Raw genomic sequence first — 25,133 nt, forward strand, 5'->3', positions numbered from 1 at the left:
CGCGGCATGTGGGATCTTCCCAGACCAGGGCTCGAACCCGTGTCCCCTGCATTAGCAGGCAGATTCTCAACCACTGCGCCACCAGGGAAGCCCCGAATTACATTTCATTTTTAATATTAAAGTCACATTGCATTCCTGAAATAAGCCCAACTTGGGTATGATATATCAACCTTTTTATATTTTGCTGGTTCAAATTAGTTAATACTTTATTAAGGATGTTTGCATCTATGTTGATGAGGGGAATTAATCTGTAATTTTTATTTCTTTTAATGTCATTCTCAGGTCTTGGTATCCAGGTTACGCTGCCCTCATAATGAGCTGGAAAAACTTCTGCCTTTTTCTGTTCTCTGAAGAATTTCTCTAAGATTCCTGTTATTTTTTCCCCAAACATTTGGAAGAATTCACTGGTGAGGCCTTCTGGGCCTGGTGATTTCCTGGTGGGAAGACTTTTCATCACAGATTCAGTTTCTCCAATAGACACTGGACTCCTGAAATTTTCTAGTATTCCAGAATATTTCAACAGTTTCTCTAGAAAACTATAGTATCTGACTCCTAGAAGTCCTCAGGAAATGCTCCAACCCATTCCACTGGTCAGATTCCCTCCACATTGGTCAGACTCTCCTTCACAGTCCAGATCTTTTATAGTTGGATCTCCTTCATTCTCATCCTATCTCAGCATTGCCTCTCTGATGAATACAAGATGTTTTTATCATTTAAAAAGAAAAGACAACCCCTGTCCTTGCAGCAGGGTGATTTATTGAGTATTTAACACAGCAGGATAACCTATTAAGACATAACATTGTGTCTTCTTTCTCAGTGCTCCAGATTCATCAGGCTGTAACAAAAGCTAAGTCCCATTTCCCCACATAAACCTTCCTAGACAAGCAGCCAGGGCTTGGTTTCCAAGCACTGGACTCTCTTTTCCCCCAAAGGGGAAATCACATCACAGCTTTTTTGTTACTGTGTTTCAGAGCCTGACCAAGAAGAGAAAGAGGCTTGTACTTGGAAGCCAATGCTAAAATCATCTTTGCTTGTTTTTCCAAGGCCTAGACCAGTCCAGGAAAGTTAGCCAGATTGTCTAAGTTTTGGTGCTCTGGTTGAAAAGAGGAAAGTCCAAATCCTTAAAGTCTTATTCAATAACAGTAAGAAGAGCTGTTGCTCTCTTAGCCTGATCAGCAGCATTCGGAGTGGCAGAAACTCAAATGGGGGAGCCTGTGAGTACCGACTGTGTGTGTGTATATATATATATATATATATATATATATATATATATATATATATATATATATATATATATATATATATATATATATATATATATATATATATTGGCCTGTGAATGAAGTCAGTAGCCTTGAGAACCCTCAGGAAAGTATGCACAGCGCCATCCAAAACAGAGGGAGTAGAGATGGCTTCGGAGGGAGCCATGGCTAAACGGACCAGACAGACACTTGTCAAGGGCCAAGTGTAGTGAAGACCGTCACCAAATGAGGTTAAAGATGTTCCCACTCTTCCCTGGGTTGTGTAAAGCCCAGCGTTTTTACATGACCCACGGGGGAGAGAGCCAGAAAGAATAACTGGTATGAAATAGATCAATAAGTCTAGCAATTAAGGATTCCAGCTCCCAATTTCTTTTTTCATTTTTCAATAAAAACAAATTTAAGAATTTTAAATGTGGTCTTTTAATCTCCGAGTGTTGTGGAACTATGCTCGCATCTCTCTGCACTTTTTGGAACAGGGTCAGTGTGTCAACCGACCAGGAAATTAATTTTCTAAGTAGGTTTTGGTGAGGGTAGTCACTTCATAGAGCTTCAGAAACAGTTTGGCCTGCCTTGACCTCCCTCTTTCCCAGTGGTACTTCCACCCAGAGGACAGAAAATGTCCTCTATACATCCAGCGTGTGGGCCCAATGGGACAGCCTTAAGGAAGTTCGGAAGAGTAGCGGCAGGAACGTGATGGATGGAGTTCAGACGGTTCACCTGCTTTGGGCACTTTCTTGGGTTATTTTCACTCAGTAATGGCTTATTAATTTCAGCTCAGTTGACATGAATGTCAACCCAGTGCCACCCACTGTGTTAGGCACCAGGAAGCCTGGACAGATAATGCATGGTTCTGGCCCTGAGGGATTCAGTGTTTAGCAGGGGAGACAGAGACGTGAATGGCTGAGCTGCAGGGAGATTTATACTAGGAGAGGAGATACACGGAATGCTGTGAAAGCACCAGGGAGGGAGTGATCAACTCCACCACAAATGTCCCCCTCCCCTTCCTCATCTCCCACCCCCCAGCAGACGGTGCTGGGCTCTGGATTCTGACAGAGGATGCTGGGGAAAGATTATAAGCTATCACAGCTAGAAGCCATTAGTCCCGCTACAGTGACAGGAGAAGCCAGCAGACGGCTGAACGCAGAAGGAGAGTCCAGGATGGGGCAGCCAAGCTCAGGTGCCATCTGGACCCGGAAAGCACATCCGGGAAGCTGGGCTAAAACCTGAAGCAAAAGCCCTCTTGCTCAGTCAGCCCTCCACAGGCCGTGCCCAGGGAAAGGCTGAGAAGCATTGACAGACGGCCGGGATCCAGCGACCCTGGAAACGCCTCCAACACCTGCACTACGGTCTCCCTCCAAGGCAGCCACGAGAATGCTGTGCTCTGAGAGCATGCAAGACCTTGCACCAGGCACTGTGATGGGTACAAGAATGGGAAAACTCAGTCCAGACCCTGAAAGATCTAACCAAATTTCTATAGGCAGAAACATTAAAAGATGGTACACAAAGTGAAAAACGCCAGTCAATGTGGGAGGAAATACTGGGTGAGTTGACAGGTAAAGGTCTCTAGCAGGAGATGACTCCACACGGGGCCCTGAAGATGGTCAGAATTCAAGTAAGTAGAAGGAGAACAGGGAGAAGAATTCCAAGAAGACACTATGAGCCCAAGCACAGGAGCTGCCAGGACAGGCGAAAGGAAACGTGGAGTGTCTGAATCCTACAAGAGTAGCAGAGTACAAGTTAGATGGGGCAGGAGGAAACATCTGGTGCAGGTGAGGGGGTAGCTTTAATCCCATGAGTTTGGCCTGAGTCCTGAAGGCAACGGGCAGTCGCTAGCAGATTTTTTTTTTTTTTTTTTCGGTACATGGGCCTCTCACTGTTGTGGCCTCTCCCGTTGCGGAGCACAGGCTCCGGACGCGCAGGCTCAGCGGCCATGGCTCACGGGCCCAGCCGCTCCACGGCATGTGGGATCTTCCCGGACCGGGGCGCGAACCCGTGTCCCCTGCATCGGCAGGCGGACTCTCAACCACTGCGCCACCAGGGAAGCCCTGCTAGCAGATTTTGAGTGGGGTAGGGACTGCATAAAAGCAAATTGTCTCACATAACACTTCTCCCTGAAAAACATCCCTCCCTGACCAATAAAGGCCACTCAACTGGAAGATGTCAAAGCACAGCCTAGTCTCAGATTATAAACTTACCTCCCAACTACTGAGAGCCATGTCAGCTTCAGAAGGTTTGGTCTCTGCACCAAATTTATTTCCCAGTCAAAAATTTAAGGCACTAACAACAGTAGAGAAAGAGGCAAGCTGAGGTTAAACGGGTTCCCAAAGCACCAAAAGCAGGCCCTGGAGGTACAGAGAACACATTAAGCAGCAGCAAAATCAAAGGGTTAAGACTGGAGTCCAAACTCTGCCCATCAGTCACCCTCCACCAGGTCAAGTGTCTACCACTTGGCTGGCTTCCATCCCCACTGGTGCTCAAATGTGAACCGGTCCTCACTGCTGTGCCTTGTAATTAAAGGTAAGAGTACACACAAGCACTGCCAAAGGAGAGGGGTCAAACACGTGGGAAGCATCATTTGGAAGTGCCCAGTGGTGTGGCAAGGTGCGTGCAGCAGTGGGATTCTGCTGTCGCTTTGCTGAGTGACCTTCAATACACCCCCTGGAGGTGAGAAGGAAGAGATTCGCCCATTCCTATTGAAGCAGGCATGGGGATTGGGGCATCTGCCTGGAGCTTAGTGGAGGGCTGTCTACCCAAAACCCAAGCTTGACTTGGCTGGGTGAACTGGAGGAAAACATATCACAGGCACCGTCCACATTCAGAGAGTCAATGTTGCTTTGCCTCGTAGTAAGTGAAGGTGACATGAGCTTTCAGTCAAACAGAGAGAACTTAAACTGGCTTACAAAACACATATTCAGTGTCAGCAATCTCTTAGATGGAACTTGAATTTTATAGTGAATGCCTGTAATAAATTTAATATTCAGCTTCCTGGCATTCAAATTAATACCCACTTTTTCTAGAATATGCTTAATATCTAAAGCGAAATTCAGCTGCAACAGCGATGTGTAAACCACCGATCCACTTTGCAAACTCTAACTCATCTTTTAAGGTTTAGTCAAATGTGACCTCTGTTCCAAATCTTCCTACTAACCACTTATGGTCAACTTAATCACTCCCCTCTCTGTGTTACGAAAGCATTTGACACATACCTCTATTCTAATATGTTTCCCTGGTCAGAGACCCAGTCTTGTTCATCTTGATGACCCCTGTGCCTGGCACTGTGTTAACCACAGAGTAAATTTTTAATAAATATTTTCTGAATTGATGTCGACCAGGGTTTATTTGCTCTTAATCCTAGGTTCAACAACAAGAATCGCAAACATACTGTATTGTGGAATTTACCTTTGTTTGCCAAGACTTACATGTGCTCTTAAGCATAAGCCTGTCTCCTAGGATCTAGACCTATAAATCCAACTGCCTAAAAGCCTTCATACCTGGATATTGTCAAACTCAACACACCCCTACCAAACGGATTATCTTTTGTCCCAAATCTGTTCTCTCTCTGTAGTTCATCTATGTCTTACAAACATCCCCAACCTCCACTCGCTTACCCAGCCACTCAACTGAAATCCCGAAAACCACCCTTAAATCTTTTGTATCCCAACATCCAAGCAAGCACTAAGTTGAGCTGATTCCACCTCTCTACCCCTTCTCAAAGCCCGCCCCTCTTCGCCATCCTTCCACCACTGCAGGAGTCCATGTCATCTCATCCCTTGCCCAGAGCATCATGTCAGCCACTAGGTTTCTACTTGCTTTATTTCAGATATACGGTTCTATAACCTGGTTTTTGTTTTTTCTTATATGTGATGAACAGCTTTTAATATCAACAAACCTAATCTTCAATCACTACACAGTATTCCACCACACTAATGTATTTTAATTGACTAATAAACCTCTCATGGTTGGGCATTCATGTGACTTCTAATCTTTTAAAAAATCATTTTAAAAATAATAATAATTTTTTATAATAAGGCAATGTCATACTGGATTCTGATGTCAGTCTCACCATCCTTCACCCTGTTCCCTGAGTGACCTTTCTAAGAAAGGTGCAATGACTCCCCACTCCATATTCTGCTAAGAACGAAACAAACAAAGGAAAAAACACTCAACACCCTAGCCCAGAACAGGAGACCCTTACTCATGTGGCCCTTTACCCACTTTCCTCCTCTGCCACCTCCTCACGTGTACTCTCACCCCACGCCCTGCAAAGCTCTTGGGGCTTCCTGAACATACCTTACTCTCTCACATGTCTAAGCCTTCACACATGTTATTTCCTCTGCCCGGAAAACCCTCCCCAACCCACCCCTGCCAAGAGTCCTCAGTGAACTCCTCCTGATGCACTGACTTGGCTTCAATATTAGGTTCACTGTGAGCCCTCCTGGCCCTGCCTGGTAGAATCAGCGCCTCCTTCCTCTGTGACCCAGAGCATTTATCACCCTCCTGGACATGCCTCCGTGAAAGCCAAAGTCCAGGACGCAAGACACACTGCAACATATTCGTTAGATAGATGAATTTATCTTTCCTCCAAATAGACCAGTGGCTCTTGATGCATTTAAAATGTGTCCAAGGTCAAAGAACTGATACTGTTGAGAAGGACAAAGAGAAGCTTGGACGGATAAGCTCGGAACCACGTGCTAAACCACAAACACATATAGACTTGTCCCAGGGACGCTGGGCAGATCGTGAAAGTTTCCGAGTAAGGAGTGCCATGATCAAAGCGGTGATTCCTAAAAATAAATGACCCATTCTGACTGCTGTCGTTTTTTGAGAGGATGGCTGGGGTAAGGGTCTGCTTCCTCACCACTTCCCCTCCCTCCCTCGCTTCCAGAGGCTGATGGTCCAAGACCCCAAGTACCCGCCCCAAAACTTCCGGGTAAACTCAGCACGCATGAGTTCATATGCAAGCAGCTGGAGGACTAAAGAGAAAGCATGTTTATAGCTGCTCGAGAGGAGAGGATGGCTTGGAGTACTTTTAAGCATTTACAGTTGTCTGAGGTCCAGCTGCGGCGAGACAGGCTCTCCGGACAGCCACGTCACGAAGCTGTTAGGGTTGAGGAAATCTTCTCTGAGAGATAACTTTTTACAACCTTGCGTCTATGAGGCTGGTCTCCTCTGAGCTATCAAATGCTGGTGCTCTGTGATTTGGGATCGAGGCAGGGAGGCTGAGACCAGGAAGCCAGCACTTTATTATTCCAAGCCGACTTTCCAGAGCTAAGCTGCATGCGAAGATTCTGCTCTGACATCAACTCACTCCTCTCCAAAGGTCCAGAGCGGCGTCAGGAAATCTTCCATGCATATATCTGCTGTCACCATCCCCCCAAGGATGATTAAAGTTTGGAGGTTCAGGCCAGCGACCACTTTGGATAATTGCATCCTATCTCTCTGCTACTCTTCTCCTGTGTCTGTCCTTCTTGTCTGGCCTGGCCTGACTGTTTTAATCAGTCAAGTGCCTCTCCTCTTACCATCCCCCAACTAGGGAAAGGTACCCTATGAAAACGGGCTGCCCATAACCTGACAGTCCCAGTCAGGAACCCCGTGCCCAGGCCTGCCATGCACTCCGTGGCCTGGCCTCCTGCTATCTTCCCTTCTGGCTGGTCTGTCTGTTTGGGGCCTTTTCTCACCCTTTGGACTTTAGCACACCTTCTTTCTCCAACTTGGACCTTTTCCCTCTTTATTCAACCTCTTCTCAGACTCTCCTCTGATTTTGCTGCCCTTGCCTGCGCTGGGTCCAAGATGGCCTTGGGGACCTTATCCACGGCCGTGTGCCCTTGGGCAGTTCCCCACCTGAGTCACCCTGGTCTGAAAGATTGACTTGGCCTCTTCTGGTCCCAGTGCCCTGGAGACTCTGGGTTTACTGGATGGACAACAAGAGCCTCAAAGCTCGCAGCTGTCAGCGTCCTTGGCCACCCGTCTGCCTAGGTCCGTCTGCACTGTGCAGCGTCTTTCTGTGCCACTTCACAGGAAGAGCGCTGGGCTTGAAGCCAGAAATCTGATGCCCAAAACCATAGTTCTGCCATTAAGTGGCCGGGCAACCTTGAGTCAGTGAGAGTCCCCCCCTAGGAACTCAGTTTCTTCATCAGTTTAATGAGAGGTTTGAACCAGACAACCTTCAAGTCACCTACCAGAGCCATACCTCTCCAAACCAACCACTCGATGCCAGAGAGAGGGCCTGGGCGCCCAGCCAGGCTGAGTACACGGGCAGCTTCCACACGGGATGACCCCTTGTTTGCAGGCACCGGCTGTCCTGACATCGGGGCAATGATAAGAGTAATAGTAATGGTATTTACTAACCGGACACCGGACTCAGTCACCAGCCAACCATTTGCAAGCATTTTTCATTTAATCCTCCTATCAGCCTCTGAGAGGGGTACTAGCATTATCCTGGTGACACAGACGAGGAAACGGAGGCTTAGAAATAGTTAACAATGGGGCTTCCCTGGTGGCGCAGTGGTTGAGAGTCCGCCTGCCGATGCAGGGGATACGGGTTCGCGCCCCGGTCTGGGAAAATCCCACATGCCGCGGAGCGGCTGGGCCCGTGAGCCATGGCCGCTGAGCCTGCGCATCCGGAGCCTGTGCTCCGCAGTGAGAGGCCCGCGTACAGCAAAAAAAAAAAAAAAAAAAAGTTAATAATGTTCCCAAGCTACCAGCTGCTAAGAGGTAGAGCCAGGGTTTGCACAAAGTGGCTCCTTGCCCAAGTGGAAAGAGACCCCTGGGGACCCGGCCAGCCCCACCCTAGGGGGCTCCAGAGTGGGAACGCCAGAGCCGAGGCTGTGCTCACCCCAGAGAACTACTGAATGCTCAGGCATTTTCCACGGGCGACAAACCGCCCCATCTTCCCTAGTCTACTGTCTGTCCGATATTGAAGGAAACTCGGCACCCCTGTGTTCCTCTGACTTCTCCTCTCCACAGTGAACATCTTCCACAACTTCTCAGCACAGGACCACGGCATTGTTGGACTGAAGGAAACACATCCCTCTGCATATCTACACTCCTTTTTTAGATATATAAAGAGCGGTTTCCGGAAGGTCACCATGTCCATCTAAGCCGAGGGAGGCCAACATGACAGCATACTAAAAGCTTATGTTTCCAATTTGGGCAACCTGGGTCTGAAGCCTGGCCTGGCATCTCCGTAGCTCGGAGACCTCTGTCTTTTTGCTTTGATGCGTTCTCTCTCTTTTTCTCCCCCCCATGAGTGCCCGCAGTCACTCTCACTCTCTCGTCTCCCTAACGTTCTCATAACATGGGGATAATAACAGTATTTACTTTATATATGTGTATATTTTAAAGCCTTTATTGAATTTGTTACAATATGACTTTTGTTTTATGTTTTGGTTTTTTGGCCCCGAGGCATGTGGGATCTTAACTCCCTGACCAGGGACCGAACCACACCCCCTGCATTGGAAGGCGAAGTCTTATTAACCACTGGACCGCCAGGGAAGTCCCTAACTTTTTATATTTTTGTAAGGAAAGTGTTCATGTAAAACCATGAGCATGGCACACAGTAAGTGCTCAACAAATTTCTTTCTTTCTAACACTCGTGCTGGACCTAGTCCCCGGTCCTGATGTCTCGTCTAGCAGTTGCTGTCATAACTACAGTCTCTGAGGTCTTGGGGAAACTGCTTCTCTCCCAGCTCTCAGCCCCAAATGAAAGTCCCACTTAAATACCACCTCTGCCAGTGCAGGGTCCAAGCCTGAAGCGCCTGTGTGCTTCCTGGGCCTGGCGCAGAGCACCCACCCAACAGCAGCGAGCTCCCCAGACGTGTGCTTTCGAGACAGATCATCTGTACACCACCAAGAGGGAGCAATGAATCCAGGTGTGCATCTGCACAGATGGAGGTGGTGTTTCGTGGGGTTACAATGCCGGAGGGCTCCCTGGGGCTCTGGAGCCAGGCAGACCCGGATGCGAAGCCCTGTTCCAGCAATTCTACGTGCCTAATGGGGCTTGGGTGATAATGGGAGGAAACTGGCTCTGCACATACTACCCAGAGCTGGCAACCATCACTTTTAATGTATTGTCCATTAAGTGAGACAGAAGCAATCAATGGATTGGTGAGAAGGCACACAAGGCAGGTGGCTGGATAGAGGGAGAAAAGGAAGGGATAGAGAGAGGACAATTCTTTTGTTGTTTTGGAAATTGAACAGACTTTGCCTAATGCTGGTTTGAGGAAGGGGTAGATTCCTTTTCCCAGGATGAAAAAGTCGGCTATTAGAAATGGGCTACCTGGGAACTGGGAGGCATTGCTGAGCAGAGGGGAAGCCAAAGAGAGGTCCATGGAACTGGGGTCACGCTGTTGAACCCCTACCCTGTGCGCTCTGTATACATTATGTTATTTCATTCTTAAATTTGCTTTTTTAAATCCCATTGTGAGCCCCATTTACAGATGAGAAAGCTAAGGCTTAGAGAAGGTAAACTGTACATCCAAGGTCACACAGCCAGGCGCGGGGTGTGCTGTGAAGCCCTTCCCTCCTCATCATCACTCCTCGCTGGGCACCACCGAGGAACCAGGAACAGCGGGAAACTTTCTAAACTGAACCGCACTCTTTCCCATCTCTGGCAGCTGAGAGATAGTCACATCCATTTCTTGTACCTCCATCCTCTCTGGTTCATTTCTTTCCTCCGTTTGGTCATCATAAGACAGCCCGGCCATTGCTCAGGCTGAGACTCGGGCTGCAGAGGGACAGGGCTGTCTGTCCGCTCCTGTCCCCGGGGACCCTCCGCATGGGGCTGCCAGCACCAAGCTGGGCCCCCATTCGTCACTGAGGTCAGTGTCTCACTCTGCATGGCTGCGGGGACCGGGACTTGCTTGCTCCAAACCTGCCCTCGAGCCATTTGGCGGCCCGAGGCTCCCAGGATGCTCGCCCCTCATTACCCGGACATGCTCAGCAGCAGAGCGTGTGCTGAGCGCTGACGTCTGTCATTCTGACCTTGGGCTGGTAATGCGGGGACCGGCTGGGGGCGAGGCGTGCGTGGCAGTAGCAATCTCTCTGCTTGGTTGAGCTCACCAAGGAAGAAAAAAATAGTTGCTTCTTTCACTGGTGGTGGTGGTTTTTGTCACAAATATCTCTGCTTCAGGGGCAGTGAGATCCATCTGCTGTGTAACTTGTGCGTCAGAATATTAGGAAGAACGTATCGCTCTGGCTTCCCAGGCTCTTTGCAAAAATTGCTCTGGCCTGTGATGCTCAGAAAACACACCCAGAAGGTCTGGTGAGGGCAGGGCAGGGAGAAGAGATGGAACAGGATGCCTGATCCAGGTACCTCATTGGTCCAAGGGGCTCTCGTCAGTCAGCCTTTCTCATACACAGCTCTCACGCTATCAGCCCCTAGCTCAGAAGCCTGCTACGGCTCCCCATGCCCTCTGCACTGAGCCGTAACTCCATCCCTGAGCCTCGATGGGTCTACAGTATATAGCCCCACCCATCTCTCCCTCGACTTGCTGCTGCTAAACGCAATACGCCTATTAAGACCTCCAAACCCTCATTCTCCTATTGAGCTTGTCATTTCTATTCCCTCCTTCTCCAAATCGCAAGATTTCTTCCAAAGTCTACGCCATTTTTGCCTCTATCTTTCACTGGCTCTGATTATGCCACGGGACAGCTTCTTTCTTCAAGCCTGGTGCAGTATTAACTCTTTCAGTTATTTCTAACGTTTGCACAATGCTCTTTGTTGAACATCTTCTAGACACACACAGATGCATGTGTGTGTGTGTGTGTGTGTGTGTGTGTGTATAAAACCCCAAACCAAGAAAAATAAAATTAAAAAAAAAGGTTAGGCAAACATAAATCATGAAGAAGTACAGTAAAGAGCTAATTCTTATTATTTCTCTTAAGTGCCTGGATAATCTTACTGCAAATCATATCATTATTTTAAAAAAATATGATATACTCAATGCAAACCCCAAAGGGCACTTTGGAGAGAAGCCAGGCTATAGGTTTATATTCTTCCCATTTTCAAATAAAATGCAAAAGAAAAAAAACTAGTGATCATTTTAATGAGCCTTTAAATAAAATCTTGGCTAGAGCACACGGCAGCAATTTATACAGGGGACCACATGCATATATTTGCCGAGAAAGGGACTTTGTGACTAAAGAGTGAATTTCCAAGAATTACTCTAGATTCCTTTCCTTTAAGTGATTAGTTTGAATTGAACCACACTTCATATCCACTCCATCACTGGGTCACACTTGCAAAGGCAAATGGAAACTTGTAAACCAGTGTCTGCCCCTTCATTGATCCACCTCTCTTCCGACTTCTTAACTTTCCTTTGTTCTGATTTCTCAGGCCCTGAAGCAGTCAGATACTTTCACTTTCGGGGGTTTCCTTTCTGGTTCTTTTTCTGAACATGCCAAGAAGAAAAAGGTTTGAACTTGGAATCAGTAAATGAAGACGGTTTGGTCCAAGTTCTGTTCTTTTCCTTTTTTTTCACTCCTTCCTCTCACACATTTCCCCCTAAACTCAACTTCCGAAAGACTGCTCTAGCCTCTCGGTAACTGTTAATTTATGAGGCAAGAAAAGCGAGGTGGTTGTGAATTAACAAGAGTGGGACCATTTCTCTCCATCAGCAGAATAATCAATCTCTCTCAGGCAGTCAGCAGGTTTGGTTTTAAAAGAGAGGGAAGACGACTGGAAAAACGCAGGTGGCGGCACGCCTCCTAGACAGGGCAGGATGTGAGACTCTTAAAAACCCAGGGTTCTGGGGTCTACATCCTCCTCAAGGAAGCTAAGAAGCAGGGAGCCCAGCAGGGGAGGCCCAGCAGCCCTGTGGATGGCCTGCAGGGTCCCTGGATTCCAGGGTGTGGTCCTGAGGGCAGCTCCATATGAGGGGTCCCTTTCTGTAGCTGGTTTCCTGCCAAAAAACGTTTCTCATTTTATCCTAATTACGGTCCCAGAAAGAGGGGATAGGTAAACGGTCTTTTATCCCCACTTTACAGCTTGAGAAACGGAGACTCAGACAAGTTAAATGACTTTTCCAAAGCCCAACAGCTAATGAAGAGAAAGGTCTAAACCAGAAATCCTGATTCCCTCCCTGACACCCTGCCCCAGGGGACCTAGTCTCACTTCTTTGACAGCCATTTGCCTTGGGCACGCTACTCAACCATCCTGTGCTTCCAATGTGCTCAAGGCAGTTTGGATTCCAGACGCTTGATTTCTCAACCAGGTTCATCTGAAATGGGATTCCAGCCGCAATATTGCTCAGGCTTTGAGACCAGAGAGATGAGAAGCTATGGATGTTTGCATGAAGCCTACAGCTTACAACACACGCTCACTGAGATGGGCAGGGAGTACATATTCCCAACTGTTCCCTACCTGCACCCACCCCGGTCCCCAGTCCGGGTTCTCCACCAGATCTGTGTGCTCCAGCTGTCAACAGCCCATGGGCTGAACAGAGAACACTGCACTAGGAGTCAGCAGACCCAGTGCCAGCACTGGCTCTGCTGCAAATGACTTCATGACCTCGGGCAAGCCCACAGGTGGTCTCTTCTGTTAAATGAGGGCCTGCCTAGACAGTCTCGGGCCCTTTTATCCCCAACACGTGGTGAGTCTAAGAATTAAATATGAGTGAAAGTGAGTTACACGAGCACGTTAGACCAAGGTAAGTGACCATCAGCAACGAAATGTGAGCAGGTCGAACGGACCTCTCAGTGCCAAACCTTCATCATCTGCAAATGGACTAATGATAGCACCAACATCGTAGAGTTGCTGGTGAAGTATTCAATGAGTTAATTCACATAAAGCATTTAGAATAATTTTTGGCACATAGTAAAACTTCTCAACAACTGCTAGCTGCTGCCCCTCCCCCTCCTCACCATTATTATTGTCATTCTTTTTTTTTTTTTTTTTGAGGTATGCGGGCCTCTCACTGTTGTGGCCTCTCCCGTTGCGGAGCACAGGTCCCGGGTGCGCAGGCCCAGCGGCCATGGCTCACGGGCCCAGCCGCCCTGCGGCATGTGGGATCTTCCCGGACCAGGGCACGAACGCATGTCCCCTGCATCGGCAGGCGGACTCTCAACCACTGCGCCACCAGGGAAGCCCTATTGTCATTCTTATTATTTTCATAAACACTTGTTACCTTGGAAACAGAAATGAATATTAGCGCTAAGAGGGATTTCTCTTACTTGCTCTTTAAATATAGCTTATTGTGCACACTTTCTGAAGGAAGAAAGCAGGGTCCACAGAGATGAGGTGCCTGGTTGAGGCTGCAGGAAGTAAGTGGCCATGAAGGAAGAAGTGTGATGCAGCAGAGCTGGTCCCTTGCCTGCTACTGTGACACTTGGTGTCCTCACCCCCGGGTTGCCAGAACAGATGCAGACAGCATCTCTAGCTCCCTTTCCTGCCGGAGGAGGGCTGTGCACGCCTGGGTGAGCACAGTGAGGCTCTTGGGAAGCTGCATCAGCTCATGCTGAGGGAACCCCTCAATTGTGCCATGGAGAATGCTGCAGTTCTGAGTTCCCAGCAGAGACAGCAGCTTTCAGGGAACCACCCACCTTCTGAACAAGGAACTGGGACTTCAGAAGAGCTGGCCTGAATGGGAGGGCTTATCTGGCCAATGTGTGGCCATAAAACCAGGAGCTTTGGGGACCACCCCTTCCAAGGACTAGCCAACTGGCTATCCATTGAGCCCAAGGTCCACAGTTGCGCACATATCACCACGTAGCCCTCTGAGAGGCACAGTCCAAATGGTGGTCATCCAGACCATCTAGGCTGGAAGGAGCTTCAAAAAGTATAGGACCCACCCTTGCCACTGTACAAATAGGGAAACGGAGGCTCTGCAAGGGAGATGTCTTACTCAAGAACACCCCGTCACCCAGGGGCAGAAAACCAGGACCAGAAAGAAGACGTCTGCTGCCTTCTCCTACTCTAACGGTCTTACTCTGAACTGACACAAAAGGTCCCTCTGAATTGCAGAACCTTCTATGTGATTCCTCTGAATCAAAGGGAGGTCTCTGCGAGCCATGCTCAGCTTAATTTATCTCACTCGGATCATAAAAGCACCACTGCAGGCCCCCAGCAAGAGCAGCTTCTAAGCGTTACCCTTATTCTGTTGCCCCGAAGACCACGTTGCAAATACCAACTCTTCACCTGGAGAATTACTTACTGCTCAGGTCATGGCACATGACACCAACTGGATACAAGGATTAAAGTAGATTTGGGACAGCCTGCCAGGCCCCACACCCTGAACTCCACACCCTAGCCCGTCTAACACATTTTGAAATACATAAGTTTCACGTGAAAATACGCAGAGAAAAATCTGTTAAGAAAATCAGGAACTGATGACCAATGATGGTGTGGCTGTAATGAGCCCTTGTTCTCGCAGGGCGACAGTCATCTATCTGGAGCTTAGATTACAGAGTGGTTGCTGCAGTCCCCACCTGGCCAACATCTCTCATGGACCTTACCTGCCTGGCCCTTGTCTGCATTTGCGATTGAGTCCCTAGGTCTATGCAAGCAGTTGTTTTCTGTGTGCATCTCGTCTGCCCAAATAGACTGCACATTTCTGAAAGCCGGAAACTCCCATCCAAAATACTTTGCTCGGAGCTAGACACTTAGCAGATAGTTTAATAGCCTAAAATTATCTTTCCACGTTCTTTTTTTGCTTTGCTTTAGTGTAAGAGATTTTAATATCTGTGAATTGAAAGTGTACTATCTTAGAGCTGACTTTCCCTGACCCCTCCAACGATCTCAGGAGACATGGTGAAGGAAAGCAGGGGTCCAAGATCTTAAGAGTCTGTGTTTTGTTTTGCTTAGAGGTTTTCCATTGTGTCAAAGATTGCTCAGGGTTATGCCGCTGTACTGAGAGACTGACACGGGAATAACCAACACCTGACCACACACACAATGCGTCTTAACAGCTTGACGAAGGCAGCCTGCTCATCGGAGAAATCTGACTGGTAATTCCCACTGTATTTCTGCAGGGTAGCCTGGAAGTAATTATCCTTCTCCCTGGTAAATCAGTTAGGAAAGGAGGATCTAACACTCCTCTCCTCCTCCAAAAAACTGCTAATCCTCTAACAGTAATGGGCAGAAAACCCCAGGCAACAGAGCTACTACGAATAGAGAGATGAATGCACTCACCTGGTCTTTTTACCTGTGGCAGGGGCAGCCGAGCTGAGGCAGGTCAGAGTAGAGAGCATGCCCTGTGTGGTCAGACAGAGGTGGATGGACCACCTCAGACAGAGGTGGTCTAGCTACTTTAGAGAAAGCAAATGGCTCATCTGCCTGAGCCTCAATTTCTTCACCTGCCAAATGGGAACAAAACTACCAGGCTCAGGGGATTAAGAGTGAAACTTAGAGTATAGAAGTGAACTTAGCCTAGTGCCCAGAACTTATTAGGAGCTCAATTTTAAAAAGTCTTTATCCTCTTCTGACGTCAGCCCTTATGGTCCTCCCGCCTTCCTCCATCCCCACACAGGCGCACACACCTCTACCCTGCAGTAATTTGATCACATTCCCTGGCAGTCAGGACTTTTGTCTGCTCTCTGTCATTTCCAAAACACTCTTTCCAAATCTGCAGGTGTCAGCCGTTTTCGAGCCAGAGCAATTAGGCCATAACAGGCCTGCATTTCTCCATCCACTCAAAGATTTGCTCTTAAACAGATACCTGTGTCTGAGCTAAGCCCCTCCCTTGCTGAGGCACAAAGACTTCAGCCTGTTTGTACAAAGCACAGTGCTGGTAAATGCAGGCTTGACCTCGGCACATGCCATTCTGCATGGGCCTAGGGACAGAGTCAGCTGACAGTCATGAGTTCTAGGAACCCAGGGACGTTTATCTCCTGCAAAGGGAAGGGGAGGCTGTGAGCAGAGCCCTCCTCCAGAGGCGAGCCTCACATCCACATGGGGAACTAATGCAGTGCTCTTCGTGTTCAAAGTGCCAGACGCAGACATCACCCAGGCAATGGGCTAACTGGCCAGTGGCCAGAGAAAAGCAAACAGCAAGGGATGCAGAATCACATCAGATACAAGTGGGGCAGGTCAACGCCATTAAAATAACGCTGATGCCCCATACCTTAGGATGGTCTAAAACACTTCAACTCAAGTAGCACCCAGCCCTTCATATCAATACTCTAATTTGGAAAAAAAACTAGTAGACACCACTAATCTAAATCTCAGCTTCCTTGAGGGAGCCCGGCATTGCCAGATGTATCCTAATTTGTCCCCCAAATCAACCTCTTGGAAAGACTGTTGCAGACTCACCATTTATAAGTAAAACAAGCTTGGTGTGATTTATATAGAGGCTATTTCCTTATCTTGCCTGCCTTCTAAAGTGCCTGGGACGACTGGCAATTATATAGATAAAGCTTCTAAAAGGAATCTAAGCATAGTTAACGCTAACTAAGGTCATTACTAGTAGGAGACTGTACACATGTTAACCACTTCTACTTTCAACCTAATAGCTTATTAGCTATCTACATTTGGAGATTTTATGTTGTCAAAAAAGTGTTAAGACATCAACAATTAGCTTTGGGAACAACTATATAAATACAAGCACACTCTACTGTTTGGCTAGGGGTGACAGAACTCTGATGTACTCCTAGCCTCCAAGGGAAGCAGTAGCCACCTGTTACATAAGTAACTCATGAGGTGAAAAGCAAGCGTTTCGACAAGATTGACTGAAAAATCTGCTGCAGACGACTTCCATTAGCTGGTTGATGAACATGGGCAGCTACCGATCATTTGAATGCTTTGAGAATCAAAAGAATCCTGCTTAATTCAAGCTCAGATGAGAATCCAGGTGACCAAAGCTTTAAACTCCAAGACATGTAAGCAGGACACGTAAAAAAAACCAAAACAGTTTCATTACAAGGTCAAAATGGCCCAGAGTACCAGACCAATAAAGAAACAAATAAGAGTGTTTTCATTTCCATCTAACTGTCAGTTTGCCTGAGCGGCTTGAGAAGCACAGTCTAGTGAACTTGAATATTCTAGTTAAGAGAAAGTCACGAGGTAGAATATTTGTGCACCATCAGCACCCCAAGGCTCAGAAGACAATCAAAGACACCAAATGAAACGGAATCTAATTTCATCTCTCCTCGGATGACTCAGAAAGTCCTTCAGGAGCACACAGTCTCCTTATGAAATTAATGTCTATTGGTATTTCCAAAATAAATAAATAAACAAATCCATGATATTAGTCTATCTTTTGTCTGTTCCCTATCTGAGGGAAGAAAATGTCTGCACTTTTAACCTTCTGGGCGGCAGTGCCTCTTAAGGTGGGATTTAACTGTGTCTTGGTGGTGTTTCTCTGAAAAGACATGCAAAACAGCCTAACTTTTGTCAACTGGGCAATAATTCCTGTGAGGAAATGCTCCAGAGAGCCCATGGTCTGAACGTCACCTCTGGGAAGGAGAAATGGAGGTGCACTTCTGCACCAGTGGGCTCCAAATCCCAGCTTTATGATCCTTCTAACCCTGAGTATCTGCCTTACCCTGCCCTTTGTCTCCCACACTACTGAGCACCTCTAGATCACACTAAGAAGAGAGAAAACAGTCAGGAGTGGAGAAAAATGGAAAAAAGACTGAAAGAGATGTTATGGGTAGGAGTCCGATGGGAAACATACATGACAGATGACTACCAGAATGGATGCCAACAGGTGTGACCCTGCATGTGCCCCTTGGGAAAATCCTCATGAAGACAGCTGATCTATCACCTACATGAAGATGTGATTAATTCTGCTGTGGTCCAGACATAGGTCAGAGATCAGTGCTAAAGGACATCTGCCATGTGTCAAATACCCCCTTCTTGCTTCTCCCAGAGTGCAGACACCCCCTATGATTCCACCTGACCCCAAGTCACTGGGAGTTAAAAACCAACTGCCCATCCTGCCGCTGACCAGCTGAGTGACATGGGTGGGACATCTGTCCTCTGTGGGCTTCAGCTTCCTTCCTAATGAAGGGAGAAGGCAGAGGAAGAGTGGAGATAGATCATGGCTGACTTGATTCAGTCAAGTCTTATCATGTGTCCGTCATGGACGTGGCTTCAATTCAAGGCCACGAAGCAACTGCCTCAACCTCCCCGGTCAGGACTAGACCATGAGTTTTCAAGCACGGGGCTGTGACTATAAGGGAGGAAAAGGAGCAGAGCCTGGGCTGAAGCCAAGAAACCTACACTGAGCATCAGGAGTCCTGAGCTCTAACTGGCTCCATTCCGTACCTGGCTTTGGAGCCTTTTCTGGCTTCAGTTTCCTCATCTGGGAATTGAGACTATTGGTATAGATGAAAGATTCTCAACCAAGACTCCGTGGACATCTTGGGTCCAGAGGGGGGATTCAAGGTGTTCCTAAACACCTAAAAATTGTTTGCAAAATTTGGGGGGCATGTGTCCAGAGGGGAGCTCTAGAGCTTTAATCACATTGGCAGAAGACTGCAGTTCAAAAACTACAAATAACTGCTTGCATCGATGAAATCTATGATCCCTTCCAGCTCTAACATTCAGTAATTCAAATAACAATATTGAAAAATGGGGAAATGGACAACCCTTTGGGACACAGCATTTATTTTCTAAAACCATCCATCATCCCAGGCCCCCTCCTCCCAGGAGGTCTCAGTGACCAAAGTCTGACCTTATATGATTTCACCCAAGTCCTGGCTGTTAAGTGAAGAGGAAAGACAGAAAAGAAGAGGCCAGCAGAGCCAGTGTGCTCCCCTGGGCCTCAGAAGGAGCTCTGGAGCAAGTGGAAGAATCCAGGGGCTGCCTATCCTTCCCTTGGAGGAAACCGACTCCCTCTTTACAAGGAGCTCTCTGAAAACAGAGCAGCAAAAAGGAGGCTGTAGGAGGACTCGGCTCTGGAGTCAAGCAGAACCATTTTCAAATCCCAGATCTGTTGCTCCATGTTATCTGTTACTGTCTGGCATTAGGCTAGACAGTTACTTAATCTCCCTGAGCTTCAGTTTCTTCATCTGTAAAATGGGGACAGTAGTCATTTCTACCCCAGAGATTCACTGTGAGGATAAATGAGCTAAGGTGTGTGAAGCACACACCGCCATCCTTGGCTGCGAGGAACCCCTTACGTAGTTATATAGTTTGATTATTGTTATTGTTGTTGTTATTATTGCTACGAGGCAGTTGTTAGAATTACAATGTCTGTGGTGTTCTTGGCATATAAAATAGGCATTCTGTAAGTGACTCCATGGCTACTGGTTTTTTTCCTTAACTCCTAGGCCTTGGAAGCCCGGCCACTCCGCAGCGAATGCCCAGGACCCATTGACCACCCCCGCTCACCTTCCTTTTGTTGGTGGGATTGACGTAGAGGTAACTGAGGACAGTCTTCAAGCCCACTTTGTCATTGAGCTTTTCATAGGTGGCGCCGTAATCCGTTGATCTGCAGGTAGGAGAGAAAGAAAGAAAGGGAGAGATTGTTTTACCAAATGGGGGACTGTGTTTCAAGGGGAGCCCAGCTCTCCCCCGACCTGCATCTTTGTTCCCAAATCACACGAGTGCTTAAAGGTGTTCTTCAGAGATAAAAGGCCCCATTAATTTTAGAAGAGCAATTAGACTGATGCAGCTGCCTACTACCTAAGCTCGCTGCCCTTCGCTCCCAGCCTTTCTCAGAAACCTACTTTCCTGCCCTCTGGGCGGCTGCGAGTGACAGGAGCTGCCGGGGAGCCAGGCCACCTGCCACAATCAGCCCTCTGTCCCCGCGGGGCATTGCAGGGACCTTCTCCTGAGGTCCCTGGGTACAACCAGCTTCACGCCCTTCCACTGAGTCTGAAGCCAAGGGCCCCTCAGAAGGGCAGGAAGCACTGTATCCAGGAGCTGTGGGGTCCAACGGCCAAATCTGGCTGCAGCCGGCAGAGTCTGAGGCTTTACATGGGGAGCGATGGTGTGTCAGGGGGAAGAGCCAGTGACACTGAACTGCTGCCGATAGCTCATCACCCCAACGCTCCTGCTGGCCACCCGCCCCTCCTTGGGGCCTAATTTCTAGGGCTCTGACCTCGTACCAAGACCACGAGTCAGGGCTCAGAGAACAAAGGCGGGCCAACCAAGCCACAGGCTCCTTCCTCTGCATCCCGCCTTTCCACAGAGCAGGAGGGAGAGCGAGTACCCGACAATGGATTCAAGTAGCCGAAACCCCTGCTGCTCCCGCTTTGCTTCCCCACTCCCATCCCAGACACCTCCCTCCCTTTTCAGACCACCAGGAGCTTCAGGTTCTCACCCGCTTTCTGCCATCGCCTCCCTTGGCCAGACTCAGGAAACCTCTTCCACTGGAGCTTTAGAAGGCCACCAGAGGCCCATTCATTCTCTCTACGGTGAAGTGACCTCGTGGGTGCCTGCCTTCCGACGCCGGCCCTGTGTCCCCCTAGTAACTACCTGCCCCTATCTTTCCTTGGTCCTTTACCCACCTTCTAACTCTAATCTGCTTCTGCCTTGGCCCACAGATTAGCTTTATAAGTCTAGCAGCCAAGCTCTGCGATGACCTTTAAGAACTGTCTCCACCCCCATCCAACCTGGCAAATTCCATGTCCCAGGCCCGGCTTAAATACCCACCCTTACCTCTGGTTAAGGCTTCACTGGCCCTCTCCCTGGTTGCCACTCATTTCTCCTCTGCACCAGAACAAAGTTCCCCATCTGTTGTACACCCAAGGCACACACTGTACGTGCCCCTTTCATTTCCCCATATTGTCATGATGAGTTCCCTTAGGTTCTGTTTCTCCAACCACAGTGTAAGCTCCTCAAGGACACGGACCTTCAGAGAACGCTATGGGGAGAGGAAAGAACATGAACTTGGGGCACAGCAAAATCTCTGGTTACTTCCTAGCTGGGCAGCTCCCTGGTCACATGACCATGTACAGGTTACTTCACCTGCTGGAGCCTCAAATTTCTTATTTGGAAAAATGGGGATAATTTAATCTCACAAGGCATTTCTGAGGATGCAAAAATACAACACATGGGAAACCTCCTAACAGGATGTAGGCATTCTGAAATGTCAAAAAATAAATAAAAATACAAAGGACGTTCACTTCTCCTTTCCCCAAACTGTACAGAACCAGGTCTTACACATCATGCACGCTTGCCCCGTTTATTGAAAAAAAAAAAAAAAAATCAGTATTTCTAATCCCTCCCTAGGCTACAGGCCCCACGTGGTCATCGGTTATGCTAACTTTAATACTCAGCACCTCCCCCAGCTGCAAACTGACTTCTTATCTTCTGTCTCCTGTTTACCTTAGGCACTAGGACTCAATGCCAATCGGAGAAATCCTTGCCTTTATCTCTCGAACCCAGCTCAGTCCCCAAGTTTTAATGATTCTATCTCCTAAATAACTTAGACCCCTGATCTTCCCATTCTCATTCCAACGCTGTGGCTTACACATCATCATTTTTGCAATGATTCCCCAACTGGACGCTCTTCTTCAGCCTTCTCCCCCTCCCACCAATCTCCATGCTGTCATTAGGTTATATATCAACCACACAGATCTGTCCACCTCACTCCGTGGTAGTAATTACCCACTGCCTGCACACAGTAAAGTTCTTTCTTCCAAGCTTAGTCTTGGAAAATCTGGTTATAACTTCCCTTACTAGACCTATTTCCAGCCACTTGCTCCTCTGCCCCTTGCTGTCCAGCCTCATTCAACTTCCCTGAATGTCCTACATTTTTGTGGCCTCCATTTCTGGCACATCATTCCCTTCTGCCTGAACTACCTCCAGCCTCTGTTTTCTCTACTTGGTAAACTTCTCTGCATTCTTCACACTCAACTCCAATACCACTCTCCTTCCAACTTTCTCACTGGGAAATTAATCACCATTTCCTTTGTGTCCTCATACCACCTTGTACATATTTCTATTCTAGCATTTATCCTATTGTGATCATGCTATTTTTAACCTGAGACTTTGCCCTTGACTATACCTTCCTAAGGGCAAAAGCCATTTCTTATAACAACCCAATGCCTTGCACCGTGCCTGGTACAAAGCAAGTACTGAATGTACTGATTTTTGTATTGTTTTGCTTTGTCTTTATTTGCAAGAGTGAATGAACGACTGACCTGTCCAAACCCACTCACAAGTTCCTGACCAGCTGCTAACGTTTAGTGGTAGCTCAACAGAGAGCCACACCTAGAAAACACACCTGATACTTCAGATACTTCAGATACAACTTGCAGAATGGTAAGGTCTTTTAGTGCCAGGGAAAGATCTAGAATTAAGTTAAATGACACTAGAATTAAGGTGAAATGACCAATCACTCTGACCTCCTATCCTACCCAGGGCAGGGGAGAAGACACACCATAATCTCTACAGACTGTCAGCAGTGTATTTTTCTTAATACAAATAAAATATTTTATAGAACAAATTGCTTCTTGATGCTACACTCTTGAAGGCATAAAGATGGCACTGGGTGGGAAAAGAAAATTGAACTTGGAATCTGGAAATCTAGAGTCTAGAGTGATTCTGAAATGTACTCAAAGCGTCACCCTGGAAAGGTCAATTCTCTAATCCTGCTAAAGAAAGAATTATTCTGACGCTTGTTAAAATGGAAAGGCAGACTTCATTCAGGACTATTACAATAGGTACCAGGACCACAGCAGTGAGGTTTTGAAGCAGAGGAGGGAGATTGGACTCCACTCCAAATACAACAAGGAAAAAGTGGGAATTTATAGCCAAAGAGAAGGGTGGGAGTCAGTGGATGGAACATTACTAAGAAGGTAGGGAAATTCTTTGCTAAGCCGACCCGACAGGATTCTCACTGAAGGCAGGTCAGGGTGGTCAGACGTCCCCTGGGGGATGGTGGAGGATGAGGAATTTGATCAGATATTGAGTATGATGAGATACTGCAAGGGGTTGGGGGGATCCTGGCTAAACTCACTTAGCAGAACTGTTGCTAAAAATGGGCTCTTTGAGGACATATGCGAGGACAGGGCCTAGCTGAAAAAGAGCTCGGAGGGTCCTGACTAGAGCTTGGTCAAGAAGAGAATCTTTGTCAAGCCCCCTTCTATCATCAACACAACAGCTTTAACTCAGATAATCATAAGGCCCCTTCTGGACTTGAAATCTGATTATCCCACCAGCACAGCACTAAGCTGTTTCCAAAGAGCAACTTTTCCTCATGCTATATATAGCAAACATCTTACTTATAAGAGCTAAACTCTCAGGGCTCCCTGCATGACTGGTGTCACAACGAACTTCCTCCCCGCATCCAAATAACCCTCATCAAAGGCAGCGTACTTAGCAGGATGCACAGTCTCTCCTCCTGCAAGCCGCACAACCGAGTCCCACTGACTCTGCTGTCTTCCAAAGGTGGCTGCACAGGGTTAGGGCTTCCCAACACAGGATACGCCACGGCTCAGCTTCCTCTGCTCCTCGGGCAGCTGCTGCTCATTCAGGCAAGCAGAAACACGTCTCACTCGGTGAGGACACCTCAAGGAGCCACTGAGCCCTGGGACCAAAGGAGGCCTGGTCTCTGCCCTTTCCAGCATGGAGGCCACACACCGCGTTGACCAGAGAGTTCTGTGGGCCCCCTTCACCTGGGGTGAGGGGCAGCTGGCAGAGAGGCCTCAGCACCACGGCCAGAGCCAGCTGTGCCTGCAGAAGTCGCTTTGACAGGAAGGCAGACCATCCTCCACCTTGTGCCTCCAGACATCTGCCGGCGGGGTCTCTCAGAGGAAGCAGGCTCATTTCCCCTAACTTAAAGCTAGTTTCCCAAAGCTTGACATCTTGACGCTAAGCTCCTAACGCTGAAATGTCCTGAAACCTGGAGACTTCACACACATGCATGGGGCACCCGCCATAGGCCGGGCACGATGCCAGTTACCATTTGGAATGGCTCAGAACACACAGCTAACCTGGCAGGCAGCATGTGAGAAGTGCCCAGCCACAGGGCTCCCAGCTTCTGTTCTGGGCTCAGATTCCTGCAGTTCCAGAAGGTTATTCCACTGCCGTGTGTGTGTGTGTGTGTGTGTGTGTGTGTGTGTGTGTGTGTGTGCGCACGCGCATGCACATGTTTGTATCTCCCTCTCTCTTGCTCTTTGTCTTTCGTTACGAATTATTTCCAGAACACAGAAAAATACAAGATGCCCAGTCACATACCCACTACTACATTTACATGTTGTTTAGGAGCACAAATCCTTGATCATCTTTTGGAGTGTTTTTGGATTCACGTAAATGTTATCATACAGGATATACATTCTGCAGCATGATTATTCTGTCCAACATTCAGTCTGGGGGTTTTATCCATGTTGACACACCTAGCCATAATTCATTCATTGTAACTGCTGTAGAGCATTGCGGCTTACCAGTAAACCACTGTCTATTTATCCTTTCAACCCCTGATAAATAGTTTTGTCTTTTTCCTTTAAAATTTGCTATGATAAATGTTTCAATCGCCATTTGTACACGTGGCTTCTTGTGCATCTGTAAAGAAAAGTTTTTTCTAGAGAGACATCTTGATGTGCAATTACCACTCATACTCCATGCATAACTTCTTTGCTGGTATTTAACCAATTTTTCTCTAAGGAGGCCTTCAAAGAGACACTCCCTTCGTCCCCAGCTCCAGAAGTTGGGCCCTTCCTTATTGCCAGGGCCTGAGTCCATAGCTCCTGACTGTCTCGCCCCAGCTATCTCTGTCTCTGGAAACCTGAATTCCAGAGCATCTGGACCCAGAGAGCAGCTGGGGCCCTGAGTCCCGGCTTCAGGAGTGCCGTGTCTGGTTCTCCCATTCACATCACTGCAGGTCACCTGCTCCGTGGCTCCACTGCCTGCCCAAGGACCCGCATGCTGTCGGGCTGGGCCTCCCAGCTGCCAAGCACTCACACTCCTCCCCAGGTGCCCGGTGCTGACTGGTAGACTAGACGTCCATCCTCTTCAGCCTCCCAGCACTCCTGGTCTGAGCC

General features: G+C 47.9%; 1 protein-coding gene across 1 annotated transcript in view; it reads right to left on the bottom strand.

Annotated features, from left to right (window-relative positions):
- Positions 1–25,133, bottom strand: part of SORCS3 (sortilin related VPS10 domain containing receptor 3) — a gene marked incomplete at both ends in the record, with an annotated part of 585,940 nt that overhangs the window by 306,988 nt on the left and 253,819 nt on the right. Inside the window, one exon of the mRNA XM_082855021.1 lies at positions 19,534–19,633. Within this exon, the coding sequence (XP_082711147.1) occupies positions 19,534–19,633 (100 nt within the window). The remainder of the gene's footprint in view (positions 1–19,533; positions 19,634–25,133) is intronic.

The sequence above is a fragment of the Leucopleurus acutus genome (assembly GCF_964270905.1).
Source record: "Leucopleurus acutus genome assembly, chromosome: 14".
NCBI classification, from domain to species: domain Eukaryota; kingdom Metazoa; phylum Chordata; class Mammalia; order Artiodactyla; family Delphinidae; genus Leucopleurus; species Leucopleurus acutus.